The following is a 15,034-nucleotide window of genomic DNA, read 5'->3' on the forward strand; positions in this document are numbered from 1 at the left end:
CAGCTGTCTTGCTCTCAAAAGACACCACCACAGTTGGAATTAATTGGCTCTCTGGCTGGCAGCCTTTGCATGCAGTTCATTGAGTCCACACCTCTTCTCCTCCTTCCTCTTTCTTCTCTCTGTTCTCATCTCCCTTCTCCTCTTCTTATGTTTGCTTTCCACCTCCTTAGGTCCTTTCCCTTTTTCTTTCCTTCCTCCATCTTACCAGTAGGTGGCTTGGAAAAAAAGAGCAGCAGCAGTTCCTGAGGGAAGAATGCATGAACACTTTAGGCTGTGCTGTCTGCCAGGGCCTGCTAGGGATCTGAGGAACCACTGTTGGGATAGAGAATGCTCATACCTCCCACAGCGCCAACCTCCTCTGCCCTAGCCCCAAGTGCTTTGCTCAAGGTGTGTTGAAGTTTACTCTGGGATTGTCTGTTTTATCCATTGAGCTTCTCTTTGGATCATTAGGCAAGGAACAGGCTATGTTTGTAGAATGGATGGACCTACAAGGAATTTTGAGTTATTCAGTGGTTGTGGTAAAAACTCTTCATCATCAGCCCCTCATAGGGACAACCAGGAGTAACTAGAGGAGGAAGGCTGTGCTGGTTGTGATTCTTTCCTCTGATGAGAAATGAATTGTTTTCTGGGACTACGTATGACAATCATACTCCCAAACCCCAAATCAGTACACATGTCCTGACCAGACATTTCTGGATTTATAATTTTATTTATTTGACAGGTTTTCAATAAAGTAAAAATGAAACCTCATTTTTTATTGTTCATTTAACACATCACTTGAATTTGAAGGACTAAATTCTGTGAAACTAAGACTGCCAGAAGGTCCACAGTATGAGCTGTTAACTCCACAGAATTCTCTGGAAGCTCTTTCGCTTTTTCAGATAACAGTAAGGAAATAGTAGTGGTAGTTACCATCCTTGAAACTTCCTATTTTGCTTTCGATTTATCTAACTCCATTTCCTTAGTCTCAATTTAGGAGTCAAAAAGTGGACTAAAGGAAATGTTGTCACTCAGATACTTATTTCTGCAACCAGAAGGAGGCAATGGTAGGACATGCTGCTGTCTTTGTATGGGAAGAGAAACATTTGAATCAATTTTACAGTGGTTCTGTACTTTTTGAGTTTTTTTTCTCAATGCATTTGCCCTAGGTTGCCTCTCATTGAAATTAAAACCTGTGTGTACCGTTGTATAGGGAAATTTGAACACGTTGGTTTACTTTCAACTCATTACAATGTTGATCACTAAGAACACCTTCATGAGCAAGAAGATATCTAAACCTTCTAAATGACCATTTGAAATCTAAACCAGGAGCTTGAGTTGGACCAATATTAAACAGATGTGAGGTCCCAGATATCCTTTGCAATTTAGAAGGTAAAAAAAAAGAAAGTACAACCACTTTTAGTGAGGGTTTTAATTTTCAGAGCAAACACCAGGTCTCATAAAACAGTCATGAAGGAAAGAGGTGAGGTTCGGAGTTGGGGAAAATATCCCAGTGCCAGCTCTAACTCTCCAATTTGGAGATTCACTTTCTTTCATCTGCGTGATAGGGCTAATCACATTCAGGGTTGTTTTTGTTGTTTAATGGGCATAAAGTTATTTGAAGATCAAAATGCTGAATATTAATAACAAGCACCTGTGAGATCCATAAAAAAGAGATGGCCTTGGAGAAATGTTATTTCTAGAATGCATGGATTGTCTAACTATCGGCTGAAAGAATGGCTTTCAGTTTTGTGATTAATTTATTAATTCATTTAGAAAGAATTATAGAGTAATCTGAAAAACAACACAAGGCTGACTATCTACCTATTTGTTCTATTTTTTTTCCCTAAATTCCCTTCAAATAAACACTTCTGAAGCCCCTTCCCCTGAAAGAGAGAAAGGAAATAACAAAGGGAGAAAAAGAAAAGCCCCCAACAGAGTCTCGTAATTCTGGTCTACAACCATTTATAATCTGGATGCGATTTGAATTTTGCATTTGGAAAGAAAGCTTTTTCATTTTCTACCAGTCCTTCTCTTCAGTTTCTCATTTTCAAACATACCTCCCTCCTTGAAATTAAATGACAAATGAGAGAGAATTGGCTTATGGCAGCTGCAGAGGTCTCTACCTCAGAGGAGCACTGGTTTAATTCAAACGGGGCAGAATGAATGTCTGAGAAAGGGTGCAATTTTCAGGCTTGGACAGTGAGTGGACGCATCATTTCCTGAGTCCACACCTTCATCTGTCATTGTTGGCAGGATCTTTGTCTGGCACCAGAGCTTTCCCATCTGTACTAGTTGAAATATCATGTTGTTGCCTCCTTCTCCTCATGTTTACTCCCAGGAGAACATTGAGAAGATAGAGAGAGTGAATGGAGTACATGTATATTATATACATATGAGGAATGTCCTTGGGCTAACAAGGTATTCTAATTGTACAAAAAAATATCATTTTTTCAAAGAGCTTTATATTTATTTTTCTAAGCTCTGAAGTCTTCTAAAAAATTTTAGTCCGTGGAATACAAATTCAAAAGTCATCATGAGCCAAACTGATAATAAAAATGAGAGAATTGGGTTAGGACGATAGGGAGTGGTGGGGGTTGTGTCAATGGGAAGCGTCATGCCCAGGCCCATGGGGCTGTATAATTCCAGGGCAGCCCAGTCACATCATATTGTATGTGAATGGTGCCCCCTAGTGTGGAGCAATGCAGAGGCCCTCTACATGCCCCACCCATTCATTCATTCAGTACATCCTCACTGAGCTTGCTTTGTACAGGGCATTGTTCTCAGTGCTGGGAAGATAGCAGTGACCAAAGCAGACAAGAATCCCTGGCCCCAGAGAACCTGAAGGCATTTACTTTCAATTATTAAAAGAAAAAAAAAAAAAAAGGCCAAGAAGTACCACGCTATCTAAACAAAATGCCATCAGTGTATGCAGAATTTGGCCCATGGGTCTACCAATTAATGACCCCTGCTCTAGGCTTTGAAATTATTTCTGTGACCTGGGAGATTTTAACCACAGGGACAAAATACAGAAATATACTGACTGCAGGTTTGCATCCACTGCTTAGCTCATGCTTAATTCAATGAGAGCTTCGTGTACACCGAAAAGTCAGCTAATTGTCAATTAAAATTTTATACCCCCCACCCCAGTGTCTGAACTTACCACTCCTTCTTCCAAGAAAACATAATTCCTAGAGGTGGTCTGTTAGGTGAGGATGGGAAGCTAGAATGAAGTGGGATCATGGCATTCTGCCAGAAAGCATTATCTGTCTGGATACCTGTCCTGGAAACTCATGGGCAAGGCAAGCCATTGAACAAGGGTCAACATGGTACCTTGAACCAACTCAAAGTCTGCTTCAACCACCTACAAATTTAATTAATTTTTTTTCAAGCAAAAAGGAGGATTCCCTAAAGGGTTAGACCTCTTAAGGTTATGCTAACAGAAGCAGAGGAGGTACAGAATTCAAAAACTTCTCTTATAGAGAATTTATTCCTCAGCCTATCAGCATCTTAATGGTATTCAATGGAAAATTTTAATTTCATCTGCATACAGTCCAAGTAGAGGTAAAAGGTTTCTGGTCACCTAGATACTTCCATGTCTGAAGGATTTTTTTTTTTCTTCTTTTTGCACTCAAGACTTCAGTAAAACTGAAAAGAAAATGTGTATTAAGTTTCTGCAAGAAGCTTTACAGAAATGCTAGAAAGGTACTCAAAGAGTTTAAAAGTTTTCCTCCTCACCACTCACTTTGCGTTTTCTTAAATAAGATAATGACTCAAAAATATTTAAAGAACCGAGGTCACCAATCTGACCAAGGGAGAGACTCTCAGTATAAAGGCATAAGGACTGCATGTAAGCATTCATGTACTCCAAGATACAGAGCAAAGACTATGCTTACTCTCTTTTCTACCTGGCTTCTAGGATCCTTTCTTTTCAAAGCCCCTCATAAATGAAAATAATAATAATAATCAGAAGAGGGAGAATTACCTTATCAATCTTCACATTATATTAAATTACTTTTCTCAAAGTTTGGAAGCATTTCCTGAGAGCTGTCAAAGGTATTAATTTTTTTCTTCTCTCTCTTTAAATCACAAAGCAAAATTCCACTGTCTCCCCCCACTTCTGAAAAAAAAAAAAAAAATGTTGTCGAGTTTTGCTTTTCTATTCATTGCAGTCCTGGCCAAAGTAAAGCCCTCTTTCTCAATGACGTCAAGATCTTTACCAAGATTAGGCTTTCATTTCTCTATTGCAGCAATTAGCCAGGGAATGTATAAAAGGCTTCAGGGAGACTCACTGGGCTGCAGAGAGAGGCACTTTGCACCACAGACTGATAGCAGGAAGGAAAAGCCAGAGGGAGTGAGGCAAAGAAGTGTCAGACGCTTCTGGGGAAGGGAGAGGGTGAGACAGGCTGGGAGGAGGAGAACAGAAAGTGTGTGTAAAACGGAGTAACGAAAGAAAAACAACAACAACAACAACAAAAACTACCCTTAAAGCACATTTTGTAAACGGGCAATTTCAGAGACAGGCTACGTTTAAAGAACATAGAGGCAATGAAAAGCTAAAGAAAATTTTGCGATCTCGTGCCACAGTCTCATAGGTGCTTGGAAATGAAAGTAGAACTGCTTGTCTTTAACGGACTGAGAGAGGAATAACTGGATTAGGGACAGGCACTCCAGTTTTTGTTTTTGTTTTTTTTTTTTTTTTCTTTAAACATCTAAAATCCTGAAAAAAAAAAAAAGGCAGCAGCTCCGAATTGAATGAATTGATGGGTACACTCCAACTGCTGGGCCGGAGAGACTGAACTTGGTCTTGCCATTTCTGCTTCTTTGAAAGAGGAGACAACTTGGGCTTCCTTTTAATTTAGTTTTTCTCCTTCTCCCCCCACCCTTTCCCCCTTACCTCCCCCACCCCCTCTATTGCCACCCCCCTTTTAAATAAGAGGGTGAAGGGGAGCCAGAGCGCACAAGGGAACTGACTCAGGAGGCAGAGAAGATGGGCATCCTCAGCGTAGACTTGCTGATCACACTGCAAATTCTGCCAGTTTTTTTCTCCAACTGCCTCTTCCTGGCGCTCTATGACTCGGTCATTCTCCTCAAGCACGTGGTGCTGCTGTTGAGCCGCTCCAAGTCCACTCGCAGAGAGTGGCGGCGCATGCTGACCTCAGAGGGACTGCGCTGTGTCTGGAAGAGCTTCCTCCTTGATGCCTACAAACAGGTGAGCTGCTGTGCTGCGAAAGCCTTCTCCCTCTATCAACAGGGCCAGGGGCTGGGGCAGTTGGAACTGGAGGCCAGCAGGGACATGGAGGTGAGAACCGTGCCCTTCTACCCGGGAGCCTAGTGGTTATGCTCAGGTGAGCCGGCTGTGTTTACTTCCTACACCTGTCATGCAGGTTAAATCTGGGGATGACAGGTATTAAGCCATAATGACCCTATGTGTGTATGTGAGAGAGAGCAGAGAGAGAGACCTAATAAACGGTCTCTCTAATGAGGGTCATTAATGTCTTGCTGCAATTTTGGAGTAGAGGATATTTGTGCCAGTAGAATAACTTTGGGAAATGTCAGGAAGTATGTGTTTGTGGGGATGGGACTACTGTATTTATTCTGCTCTTGTAAATTGGAATTTTGATGTTTTGCTTGATGAGAGGCTATCTCAGGAGCATTAGGAAAGACAGTTCAAAGGGGTGGGCACTGAAAAGCAAGAAAAGAGAAAACTCTTCTCAAAACTCTCAGGGAGTTAACAGTGTGGTCACAGCAAGTGGGATTTGGCATAATAGCTGCTTTGTTTCTGGTAGAGGTAGGAGCTAATGAAAACAAACTTGTGTGCAGCATCCTCTGCACTGATTCAGATTTGAACCCTCCTGAAGCGGCTAACTGGACCACTGAGTCCCTAGTTAGTAGAGACTGGTTTGCAACAGTTAGGTCAGAGAAGTGGCTGTCAGAAACACAGACTTTGGAAGGAAAGCCAGATATGCTTTTGTTTCTCAAAAGTAAAATAAGTTGTCTTAGGAAGAGCAGATGGATCTACGGTCCATAACAATCTCGAAGCTGTTAGAAGATGTGTTTGATAATTAGAGCAGTGGCCTCACTTACCCGCAGAGGTCGCATCTCAGGCACTGCTCTCTCAAAGCCAGAGTTCATGATCTTTGTTTCTAAATAAAGAATACTGGCCCTTCAGCCTTTCTATTGTTTGGAGATATTGGTGGAGCATCCTCAACTCAGATCTTAAGGGGCAAAGAGGAACATTTTGGCATGGGTAGTTTATCAGTTGGCCCCTCCCCCAGAGCCATTTGATTCCAGAAGGTCCCTGGGCTTAAGGGGAATTAACTCACTTGGCAAAAGTTACTATCAAAGCAGACAGTTTTGGTAATCCCTAGCAGTTTTGGGGACTTAGCCCAAGATGCAAGGGAAAGGACTTTGAGAGGAAGGTGGAAGCCAGGTGTTCAATGAAGAGGTACACTCTAGTAGGGCAGGAACTGCCGCCACCACTACTCCCTGTTGCTGGAGAGTCAATTCTAGCTCATGGTGACCCCATGTGTGTTAGGATAGAACTGTGCTCTAATAGGGGTTTCAATGGCTGACTTTAGGAACGCTCAGAATAAAAGAGGAGAAGGGAATGGATAAATAAACACTACAGAAATAAAGCTATGCACCAGATAAGGAACAGAAGTAACTTCTAGTCATAAAGAATCCAGGACAGTGTTATTCCACTGAAAATCAATTAAGTGTTCAAGAAGAAAATATCGGTTTTGAACTGGGAAAGTTTTACTACAATGCATGCTTCTATTATTGGGAGTAACCTTCAGGAGGTTTGTATTTGTTGTCCCAAAGACATGTGAATAGCAAGAGCTCTTACTAGTAAGTTGACATAGCTTTATAAGAATATGACTCAATGCTAAAAGTTCTAACAATAAGAACTCATTGCGTGTGGGAACAGGAGTGGGAGATGTGGGTAGGAAGATATTGAGATAACCATTTCAATTCCACAAATGTATCCACTGAATGAGAAATTTTTCTTTTTTTGGGGGGGTAGGGATTTGAAGAGAGAGTAGAGATACACCCGGGGGCCCTGGTGGTGAAATGATTAAGTGCTCGAATGCCAACCTAAAGGTTGGTAGTTTGAACCACTCTGGTGATCTGCGATCTGCTCCTGTAAAGATTACAGCCTAGAAAACCCTATGAGGCAGTACTACTCTGTCATATGGACTTGATGGCAGCTATCAATAACCAGAAATGCACAGATATATCAGGCATATTATTAATTAGGAAGTTCCCCATCCTCATCTGTATTTTGTATGCTTTTTTTGTTTTTGTTTTTTAAGACAATTGACTTTAGCCTAGGTGGGAAAAATCTCTTCTTGGGAGAATTTTATTTATATGTATACATATCTTATATAAGTGTCATCTCTCCCATAAACAGTCAGGGCTGTAATGTTCTCCACAAATGTTGAGTGAGGTTGTTTCTCCCCATTAAGTAGTTTATTGAAATAAAAACGGAAAAACAAACAAGTTGCCTCCTTAATAAACTTTCTTATTTATGTTTTCACTAATGTATAGTGTTTCATTCTGTTGCAATATTTTCTTATTCATCCTCCTGGAATTGAGAAGGGTGAGGGATGTATTTTCTCCTTTTGCACGTGGTTTGTGCATTCCTCTCCCATATTTCTTTGTCTCTGTCTTTGGATTTGATTAGTGAGCAAGCTCGTGACTGACCATGTTGCTATGTTTGCTTTTAATGATTTATATAATAGCCACCATAAGAAGAGCTACCTCAATGACCCATATATCCAGACACAAGACTGGACTGGGTGTGTAAGGAATGAAAACATTGCATACACAGCTTGCACTGAATTTTGGTCCCCCTCTTTCTCCAAGTGTGGCAAGTGTGGTGGTGGCTGTGGTGGCATTGGAGGGTCACTCACACCCTCTGAAACAGGTTGAACTACTTGCTGATGGTTCTTGCTATCTGTGCCAAATGTCTGTTGGGTGTAGCCATTTCTAGAGACATAGTAGAGGAGATTCTATTTGAAATGACATCACAGTATTTTCATAATCCTGACTTGCATTATTTTGGAGTTACCACCCCAGAAGCAAAGTTTTCCAAGGATATGGGGTGTGTGTACAATTAGACGTGCCATTTTAAATTTTCCTTGTTGAATGTCAGATACTTGAAAGATATTTAGAGAAAGTAGAATAAAAGTATTATCCCTGTGTTTTGTCCCTACAAGAGGCAACAAAAATATTAAAATAGAACAAGATGAAACAAACAAATGTGTTTGTCAGAATGCTAAATGGGATTTAAAATTAACTTTATAGAGAAGATTTTAAAGATAATTTGGGTTCAGTTAGAATTCCATGCATAATTTTGATTGAAAAGAAGGTCTATAGAAACTTGTGAGTGATTCCGAGGTAAATAACAGATATTTGTTATTTGAGTTTCCTTAGTCAATGTCATGCATCTGAAACACTACCTCCTTGGGCCAGTGCCCAAAGAGGGAAAAATGCAACCAATAAGCAAACTGCCCTGTCTGGGAGCCTGGCTCCTACCTAAATGAAGTGTAAAACACAGTATAGATGCTGACAAATAGTTTAGCTTCTGCACACTGAATATTGCAGCGGCACAGAAAACATATTCATTTGAACATATAATTTTGGCTTTGAAAGGGTCTCTTTAACATTCGCCTCCTCCTCTTCATTCATCTTAAGCCTTTTGACACTAGGGTCTACAATGGAAAATGGCCCTTTTAAGAGAGAAACATTCCCAAAAGTACATAAAGAAGGCCACAGCCAGAACTTGCCCATCATTTGGTTAAAACACTGGGAAATGATAGGGCTTAGAGCTATATTTTCAAGGTACAAATCTGAAAGAGAGCAACCAAAAGGAGATGGAGCTCAGAGGAAGGAGCACATAGCTTATTATTCAACTCAGATTTATTCAGCCACTAAGAATGTAAATGGTTAAATCGTCACTTAATTGTCTGGCCTCTTTGTAAGGACATTAATGTCAAAGAATTTGAAAATTCCTGATAATTAATAAAGCCATTTCCTGGCTCTGGATAGCAAGAAGTATGTGTGAAAATTCTTCTGTTACATACCCACTCCCAATTTTTATCATTTGCTTTACTTTCTATCATGAGATTAGGTCATGTTTTGTCCAAAATCCTTTCTAAGGCTGAGAAAAAGGAAAAAAAAAAAAAGTTATTAGTATATACTCTATTTCCAGCGTCTACTTGATGAATGGTTCTTTTTTTCTCCCCTTGTCCTGCATTTCACAATCCACATACTAAAGCAGCATTATCCTTTTTCCCATGCAGTGAACACTGTTAGTAAAAGAATCCCAGTATCAAAGCAATGAAATTTATATATATGCGATATATTTATGGTCATATTCATATTTATAAGTATCACTATAACAGTATTTGAACTTGGCTCAGTGATGGCCTCTGTTGTAAAAATGCAAACCCTTGATTTATCTCCTTTGTTGGTGTTGTGTTGATGTTGATTACAAAAACATAAGAAAGGCCAACTGTAATAGTTCAGATGAGAGAGATAAAAGTCAGTGATGACGATATCACATTTTACGTATGTCCTTTCTGATCCTTGTAAAATAAAAGGACCCTTTGAGAACATCGGAACTTCAAGACCGATGATTCCTGAATTAGTGGAAATGATGCTTCTTGTGTTTGGGCATTAAATACTGGGCAGGGTTCTCTTTAGAGCAACTAGTGCTGGCAGGGAAAGAGGTACCGACCTAATTACTCTTCCGCAAGAGTAAAAAATGCCTTTTGAATGCCTCTTTGGCAAATATGTCTCATTAAGGACAAAAACCAAACACAAACCCTTTAAGAAGGAGAAATTAAGATGATAGGTAACTTGTGGCCAGGAGACTTTCTGTGCCACTGTGGGAAATTAAAACAAAGTTCGGGAGTACCAGGGGATAACTCGCTTTTGTTGAGCTTCTTTCCTGCGGCCTAAATGTTATTATGGGACCAACTCTGTTTTCTTCATCGTTTTGGCTCTTTGTCAAGGAATGCTTTGCTCCTGGGGAAAGCAAAGAATCTTCCATCACTGAAGACAATGGTGATTCTCCCATTCCATTTCTGCAGGGTGCCTTACAGAGCAAACCAAGAAATTCTGCCTTTGAAATTCTGGTCATAGTAGGAATTAAATGTTTATGGTGATCAAATGGGGAGATGGGAACATGAACAGTCATGTCCTTCTAAAAGTTTTTCTTTTTTTTTTTTTAGTTTAAAGAAAATAATCAGTCTTAACTTTTCTGAAGTGTTTTGTTATAGTCCTTGTTGCCAATTTTTAGCAAAGATGAACAAATTTTATGATTAGAGCCCTGTTGGCGCAGTGGTTAAGCACTCGGCTGCTAACCGAAGAGATGGCAGTTATAACTCACGAGCCACTCCACGGGAGAAAGATGTGGGAATCTGCTTCTGTAAAGATTACAGCCTTGGAAACCCTATGGGGTGGGTCTACTCTGTCCTATAGGGTTGCTATGAGTCAGAATCGACTCAATGGTGACAGATTTAGTATTTTGGTTTTGGTAGATGATGCTTATAAAAGCAGACAACTGGTCTATTCACCTGTGGATTTATGGATTGTGTGGTCTGTGTGTGTTCCCTCTTGCTTTTATTAATAGCATATATATGCATTTTCTCTTATCTAGTCACCCTCATAAATAAGATATTCATTTATGGCACTCCAGTCTGCAGTAGGATCCCATGGCTGCTCAAGAAAATAAAGAGAATTGACCACATTTGTTTTTATGCACTGACCTACTGAGATAATCAGGAACAGATCAAGAACATTGGATGTTGATTATGGACATACTTTACAGGACAGTTCCAAGATTTCCATTTCTAAATTGTCTGTCTCAGTGAACTCATTCATCAGCCAAATATAATTATATTCATTGCAGGTCAAGGTTATTAGTAAGTGTAAAATTCTTTACTGACCCCTACTCAGGATTATTACAAACTACCATTCATTCAATAATGTATTCCAAAAAAAATTTTTTTAAAGATTTCCCAGCTTAACAAAAGTTAACCCCCCTCCCCTCCATACAAAGAGCATTATGCATTCGGTAACTTCTCATTTTTCATCTTAGAATGACAGCGTACTTGTCTTAAAAAATTTTCCAAGGCAAACTAGTCTGTCTGTATTTTGGGAAGAATTCTATTGCTAACCTATGCATTGTCCCTAGAGGAAGCACAGTGTGCTTTAACTTTCCAAGAAAATTAACTGCAGGTAACAAGAGAGTCACCTGTGACTGAGCATATTAGTTATTCAGGCCAATGAATCAGGACTAGTACAAGGCTCAAATGATCCGCTAAGATTAGAGTCCATGGGTCAGTGACCTGCTAAACGTGACCACACAATTGTTTGTAGGTCTCTAAATTGACTCCAAAAAAGCAGATGCACATTTTCACCTACTAAGAACCTGTAAGTCCATAGTCCAGAGATTATTCTTCTCTGTATATAGGTTGTTTACTTAATAAGAAGCTCCTGCAACAGCTAATGAATTCAGACTCATCTATCCCCAGCATTCAGGTCTTTATATCATAGTATGTTGGAGAAAACAGTACAACAATATTGTTAAAAACAGCCCTCCTCCAATCATTATTGCTATTTTAAGGGGGAATATCTAAGGAGAAGATGATGGTAATACTGTCAGCAACATAAATCTGTAAAGAACTGGAAAAAGAACCCATAGATTAAAAGGCTTATAATATTTCAAAATGTCATCTTTGAAGTGTATAATACCTCAGATATGAGTGTAGCTCATATTAAAATAATCCAGTTGAAAGTAGTTTATTAGATTTCTCTATCTGATGTCACTAGCAAATTAACCAAGAAAATTAATATAAGTAGAATAATATTTTTCCCTGATGGTGACTGAAAACAAATGATCTCATTTAAATCACCAACAGCTTCCTTTTCTAAAAAAGAAATTTCTCAATGTCTGAAAGAAACCTAGTAGCTCTTGTTTCCAACCAGCCCTGCTAGGATTTTTCAGAAGGGAGAAAACCCATTGCCATCAAGTCGCTTCCAACTCATAGAGACCATACAGGACAGAGTAGAACTGTCACATAGGGTTTCCAAGGAGCGCCTGGTGGACTTGAACTGCTGACCTTTTGGTTAGCAGCTATAGCTTTTAACCACTATGCCATCAGGGTTTCAAATATTTCTTTAATTCTTTCTCTCTAGTTAAAATGAGTTACGCATTAACATTAGATAGAAGCTTCTGAATAAAAGCCCTTGAGTGTTTTATATCAGTTTGGATTGTTGAGTCTTTAGCAATTCACTTCTAAGTGACTTCAATTAACAGTAATGTTATATTTGGATGTATTTATATGAGGAAATAAGCCGATCCAGTTGGTAGTATTTTATAATATTAAGCATATTGTATAAAAACCAATTGTCCCTAATGTTATTGGCTTTGATTAAACCGTTCTAGAAGATCCAGTTGTGTTCATTGAAACTGAAGTAATTGGCTCTTTTATGTTGCCCAGTTTTTATTATCAATTTACAGATCCAAATGCCCATAAATTTTTTTCAACTTGTAGTCAACCACTTAAACCATGCGCAGTGGGGGCACACAGAATTATTTTCTTCTATACCTCCTCTGCCTCAGTATTTTAGAATTCAGAGAAGCTTTTGATTTAGAAATTAGAAGTTGTTCATAAAATATATGGAGTCTCTGGGTGGCCCAAATGGTTAAGCACTTGACTACTAGCTGCAAACGTTGGTGGTTTGAACCCACCCTGAGGCATCTTGGAAGACAGGCCTGGTGGTCTGCTTCTGAAAGGGTTTCTGCCTTGAAAACCCTATGGAGCAGTTCTACTCTGCACACACGCACACCTTGAGTCAGAATTGACTTAACAGCAACTAACAACAACAATAACAATAAATAAAATATATGGTATAAAAATAAATGGTTTGTGACTTTCTAGATAAAGACAAAAAACACATGAAAAACGCGATATCAATTGAAGCAGAATTTTGGAGTTACAGTATGTATGCGTGTGTGCCTATATGTATGTATTTATGGAAATGGTGAGGTTTTAGTCATAATAACTGTTAATGTAGGCAGTAGCAGTAGGAATCTCCAGGCAGAACACTATACTGAGGAGACCTTCAATCTCTCAGGCCAATTTTCTTAAACATGGAATTTCCCATGAAATATGGTATTCTGTTTCACATGGTGGGTAGTATGTAATAATGGCAACATATACCCATACATTGATTTCCAGTGTACAGGACTATTTGCCTCATGTTATCTCCCAATAACTGTATGAGGAAGACATATTATTATTGTCACTTTACAGATAGGAAAACGGAAGCTACTAGGAGGTTAAGTGGGAGTAGTCCTTCTTGTCAATGGAGGACCACAGGTTTTCTAGCTCTGACCAGAAACAGAGCCCATCATTTTCCATTGGATGAGGTGAAATGAAATAGGACTAGGCAAGAAATAGATGATCTTGTCTAAATATTTTTGAATTCAGGAAGAGGCACTCTGTCTTAAGACCCTGATAATTTGTCTTAATGTGGACCATTCACTTTTAACTTTTAAAATGAAGTCCATTAATCATTTGTTATATAATGTGTGCTAAACATTGACAGCAAGGCCAAGATAGTAAAAAACATCAGCCTCAACTTAATTATGAAAGGAATTAACTGCAGTGCCTTTAGAAATGAAAATAATTACCTTCAGTGTCTATACAGAATGGAAAACACTTTTATTCTCTTTTGGAACATTCTTTACGTTAGCTGTCATGATACCTCTTTATGCAAATCAGTGTATGTTTGCCACATGCTCTGAAGGAAATACCACATTTTATTAGAGCCAATTGTATTTATCTGGAGTGAATTGAAGCGGCAATGTGCAATGTGTTTAATGTGGCATTCTTTCCCTCTTTCTTTTTTTTCACCATCAGGTGAAATTAGGTGAAGATGCTCCTAATTCCAGCGTGGTGCATGTCTCCAATTCTGAAGGAGGTGACAATAGTGTAAATGGTGCCCAGGAGAAGACAGCTGATGGAACAGAGTGCCACCTTCTTGACTTTGCCAGCCCTGAGCGCCCACTGGTGGTCAACTTTGGCTCAGCCACTTGACCTCCTTTTACTAGCCAGCTGCCAGCCTTCAGCAAACTGGCGGAAGAGTTCTCATCAGTGGCCGACTTCCTGTTGGTCTACATTGATGAGGCTCATCCTTCAGATGGTTGGGCAGTGCCTGGGAACTCCTCTTTTTCTTTTGAGGTGAAGAAGCACCGGAACCAGGAAGACCGATGTGCAGCAGCCCACCAGCTTCTGGAGCGATTCTCCTTGCCGCCCCAGTGTCGTGTTGTGGCTGACCGCATGGACAATAATGCCAACATAGCATATGGGGTAGCCTTTGAACGTGTGTGTATTGTGCAGAGACAGAAAATTGCTTATCTGGGAGGAAAGGGCCCCTTCTACTATAATCTTCAAGAAGTCCGCCGTTGGCTAGAGAAGAATTTCAGTCAGAGATGAAATCTAGATTAGCTGGTTAAAGGTATGATTGTAATAGAACTTATTATTTAAAAAATATATATGTAAAGCAAAGAAAACTAAGAACTGATTCCACTATTTCAACTGAGTCCCATTGCATCACTGAAAGACAGGAATTTACATGTCAGAAGAACATTTAACATCTCGATACTTCTTTCACCATTCAGATGGTGTCTGGCTAAATAGCAGCCCCATCACCTCTCTTCCTAGTGGAAAGCTTTGAAAAGATCCCAAGATGGAGAAGAGAAGAAGAAATCCTGACTCAGCGTGTGTTCATTCTGCCTTGAGAAAGAAGTGATATAGCTGATGAATGCTATGGGACAAAAAGAAAAAAATTTAACTGAATAACTGCTATGTTAGGAAAGCTACTGTTTATGCTAGGATAAGGAATATTGCCTAGGTTTTATTCAGCATGGAGAAAGCCCAACTGGGAAATCTCAAATACTTACTTATAATGAGTCCTTGAGCTCAGGCCACATGGTTAAGACCTTGGTGTTTATTTAACATGTTAGTGTAGTTTC

The 15,034-nt window shown here is 39.5% G+C and overlaps 1 protein-coding gene across 1 annotated transcript; it reads left to right on the forward strand.

Annotated features, from left to right (window-relative positions):
* The first annotated feature begins 4,954 nt into the window (after positions 1-4,954).
* Positions 4,955-14,515, forward strand: DIO2 (iodothyronine deiodinase 2). Its single transcript, XM_004388086.1, is given in 3 exon segments — positions 4,955-5,191; positions 13,920-14,490; positions 14,493-14,515. Coding segments are annotated over 3 exon segments (816 nt in total). The 5' UTR covers positions 4,955-4,969.
* Positions 14,516-15,034: the final 519 nt, after the last annotated feature.

Source organism: Trichechus manatus, unplaced genomic scaffold (assembly GCF_000243295.1).
Source record: "Trichechus manatus latirostris isolate Lorelei unplaced genomic scaffold, TriManLat1.0 scaffold00206, whole genome shotgun sequence".
Classification (NCBI taxonomy): domain Eukaryota; kingdom Metazoa; phylum Chordata; class Mammalia; order Sirenia; family Trichechidae; genus Trichechus; species Trichechus manatus.